Source organism: Fusarium odoratissimum, assembly GCF_000260195.1.
Source record: "Fusarium odoratissimum NRRL 54006 unplaced genomic scaffold supercont1.167, whole genome shotgun sequence".
Taxonomy (NCBI): Eukaryota; Fungi; Ascomycota; class Sordariomycetes; order Hypocreales; family Nectriaceae; genus Fusarium; species Fusarium odoratissimum.
Genome location: NW_022158855.1, coordinates 88 through 3,861, shown reverse-complemented (window position 1 = coordinate 3,861; position 3,774 = coordinate 88). Strand labels below are relative to the sequence as shown.

General features: G+C 46.1%; 1 protein-coding gene across 1 annotated transcript; it reads right to left on the bottom strand.

Moving 5' to 3' along the window:
- Nucleotides 1-1,212: 1,212 nt before the first annotated feature.
- On the bottom strand, nucleotides 1,213-3,122 carry FOIG_16777 (uncharacterized protein; the record flags this gene model as incomplete). The annotated part of the gene is made up of 3 exons (XM_031218255.1): nucleotides 1,213-1,951; nucleotides 2,019-2,491; nucleotides 2,625-3,122. 3 exons carry the CDS (start codon nucleotides 3,120-3,122, stop codon nucleotides 1,213-1,215), a joined length of 1,710 nt encoding a protein of 569 aa, XP_031052031.1.
- Between the last annotated feature and the right edge of the window lie 652 nt (nucleotides 3,123-3,774).

The window sequence follows — 3,774 nt, the reverse complement described above, 5'->3', positions numbered from 1 at the left end:
ATGGACACTAAGTGATGCGTCAGGTTACGAGCAACGCAGCTTTTTCAATCGTAAACGTTACTGCGGAAACCAAGGATATGAACACTGGCTTCAATTTCCAACAGCTGCTGTGCATACATGTCGACGGGACTGGCATCTATTCAATCGACGGAGACGTAACCCGCAAACCGCTCACTAGTATAAGATTAACGACACCAGAGTATGACCACTCCTATAGACGGACAGAGGGTATAGCCATCGCTACTAAGTGGTTACTCATTATCCTGATAATGAGCTGTAGCGCTTGGTGGTTCCTTCTTTGGATAGTTCCCGGCAGCACTGGCGTGATATGGGGGCTGTGGCTCCTGTCTGTGACAGAGGCAATTTCTATAATTATCTGTATGGTCGTAGGACGAAATGATGTGAAAGGTTTCTCCTTTGCGGTAGGAACAAGTACAGTTTCATATGGATCTGTATTCTATGCCTCTCTACTGATTTTGTCCATACTTCTCGCCGTCGCAGCCCGAGAACTCAGTCGTATCGACTCCTTACCGGCCGTTTTTGCCAAACCTTATAAGAAAGCAAAGGAAAGACAAAAAACTATAGAAATCGGTTATCCTGTGCCTAGTTATCCTTCGCCTAGTTATTCTAAGCCTCTGCCATAGGCATAGCGCAGAAAATGCTTTCACATTATTTATTGTTAAATTTGGCAAATATGAGCTGAGATGTAAGTATGCAACAGAACAACTTTTGAATAATCAAGTTCATAAAGCACAAAACAGCCGAATATTAAACGAAAGAAGCGAGAGTCTGTTCCCAGACCCATTACAGAGTTTCTTATAGCTCCTCGTTATATCGATACTAGCTGTTAATAATGGAAACTTCATCCTTATAAAGGGGTCACGATGTCCCTGTGGGGTGGAGGAGGTCAGCGCTTGTTTGTAATAAGTCAAGTCTGGGTCTCCCAGGAAACCGTGTCCCATTGTTCCTTCATTCTTCCTTCCTTATGTCTAAATGCTTATATCTGAAAGTCAGGTATCCCGGTGTCTGTCTTTCATCAAGTTTTGCTCTGTAGAACTTTTCTCTAGACTACAGAGATTCGTCAAGGTTTCTTTTGTCATGGCAAAGATTCATGGCCATCAGACTTGTATGTGAGCACATAAGGAAGATCGGGATACTATTTTACCGTTATTAATGATGATAACGGGTGGAATTCTATCGTAGAAGTTGATTTCACTTCCCCTGCTCTGCCATGTCACTTGCATTTTCCTTTGTGTGTGATTGCCAGCTTTTCCGGATTCTGGGCACTCGGCAATACTGCACTTCAGTCCTAAGATCTCTCCGCCAACCGAAAGTACCATCAGGCTTCCACTCTTGTGTAGTGCGGGGATCCGATTCTCGAATGATCACCTCGATATACTCAAGGAATAGTTTACTCGTCTCAGGGACAAGAAAGTACACAAACAACGAGCTACATAGACACAGGCATGCGAATATCAAAAAGATACCAGATCGCCTGAGCCACTCAACCTCAACAAGATACGGCGTGGTGGCGGAAATAACGCCGGTCCATAGCCAGTGAACTCCCGCGGAAATCCCAATGTCACGGGATCTCGTGGCGGTGGAAGGAATTTCGCCAATAATGATCCATACTGCAGGGACCCAACTTGATGCGACCAGGAAGACGAACAGGGCAACGAGGACGAGCTGGACACGACCGACCACTAAGCTTTTGTCAGTGACACTAGCTGTCATACCGGTAATGGCAGTGAGAAGGTGGCATGCCGAGATAGCCAATGCGCTAACAATAAGCGTCCATCGTTGACCCAGCTTCTTGAATGACCACATGTACACAGGTGTGCCACAAAGCTGGACAATGGAAAGAACAAGGGCGATCACAAGTGGGTCACCCAGAGCTTCATCGGTTCCAGCAAGCGAGGTTGTTGAGAATGTGATGAAGCTTACGCCTGTGCTGTTACATAAAAGAATGGACGTGTCAGTGGATTCTTAAGTCAAAGGGGTCCACTTTGACAACTCACCACTGATACATAGTATGTAGAAGGACACTGACAGTCAACGGATGGATCACTAAGTTGACTGAACGGGTGATGCCGCTTGAACGGGTGCTAAGCCATTCCTTTGCAACTTTTCGAAAAGCGACTTTCTCCGGACCTAAGCCAACCTCGTGGCTGAGATAGATTTCACTCAGTTCCATCTGCACTCGTCGAATATCTGACTTGTCCCGCGACCGTGGAGCCCGCAGGCGAATTAAAGCTCTGTAGGCCTCTTCATTGCGACCTATGTTTACTAAATGACGTGGCGATTCGGGAATCATAGAAACGGCTATGGCCAAAACTGCAGGCCAGATAAATTGACACCCAACAAGCCATCTGTAGGCAGATATGTCGGTACGCTTATCGACTGCATAGACATTTAGGGCGGCTATCAGTAGGCCCAAAGCAACACATCCCTGATATGCGGCAAGCGAGAACCCTCGGAGGGAAGAATGACACTGATAGAGAGGTCAGTAAAGGAATGAGGCCAATCGTACTGCGAGTAGAAGTCTTTCACTACGCAATGGTGAGTTGCGTTTCAAGTTGAACTTATTCTAGTACAATAGCATTGGATAGGACCAAAATACTCACTGTTTCTGTCATGTATAGCACAGTCCCAACGGAGTTGAGGCCGGTGCCGATCCCGCCAATCAGGCGGCCGATAAGGACCAATATGAAGGCAGTGTCATATAAATCAAACGACATTTGTAGGAAGACGCCCGAGACGTAGACAGCACAGCTAAGCTGGATGAGCCACTTACGACCCAGTCGATCGCCAAGAGCACCACCGGTAATAGCTCCGATAATACAACCGCAAAAGAGTAGAGAAACAATAAGAACCACGTTGTTTTTAGACATTTTCACTTTCCCACGGCCCTCAATTGCGTCAATGAAGGATTCGAACCGCAGAAGTCCATTGATGCAGCCGAAATCATAGCCGACGAGTAGGCCACCTATGGCAGGGAAACTAGTCAACAGAGTGGAGTCGAGTTTCTTCTTTGCTTCGAACTCATGGGTAAAATGAGCCCTGTGCAAGATCATAGAGTCTGGATCACGCCCGAGGTTTTCGTCCAGATCATTCGTCGCCATTGTTGGAATGAAGGAGGTTTTGCCAGAAGGCAATGGAATTACTAGTGAGAAGTACTAGTAGGGATGGAATGGCTATTGCATAACCTGGTGTTTCTGATAGTACAATCTCTAGCATATCAAGAAAGACTGCCTTTTATGGTTTTCCTAGAGGCTAATTCGTGATGTATGGTGTCTATATAGCAACCAATGCTGAGTAATTTCTTTTATAGTATCATCTGTATAACGTTACGTTGGTAAGGTGTGGCTTCCACACAGGCGCTTATCAGAACCAGGCAGCGTGAATATATCTTGGTTTTCACAAAGAGGGTATACCACAAGACACGCCGACATTTCTTAGCCGGTCGCAGGCACTCCCAGTCAGGGAGTGACAATTCTGCGATTTTGGTTGTGGTTCAAACTTGTTACATAATGCCCATGTGTCCAATCAAGACCATGACCTTGAATGGCCTTGCTTTGCAGGCGTGCAGGGTGAGGCAGCCTGTTTATGGTCTGAATGTCACTGAGGTATACGTAATCCTGCCTAACAAGGTCAACAAAAGCTAAAGTGAGCCTACACATCAAGGCCTACACAATCAACTTTGCCTGATTACGAGGATTCTTAATGACAGACCGGAGTGTTTGGAGATATTGGTTGCATAACGTTAAGGGGCAG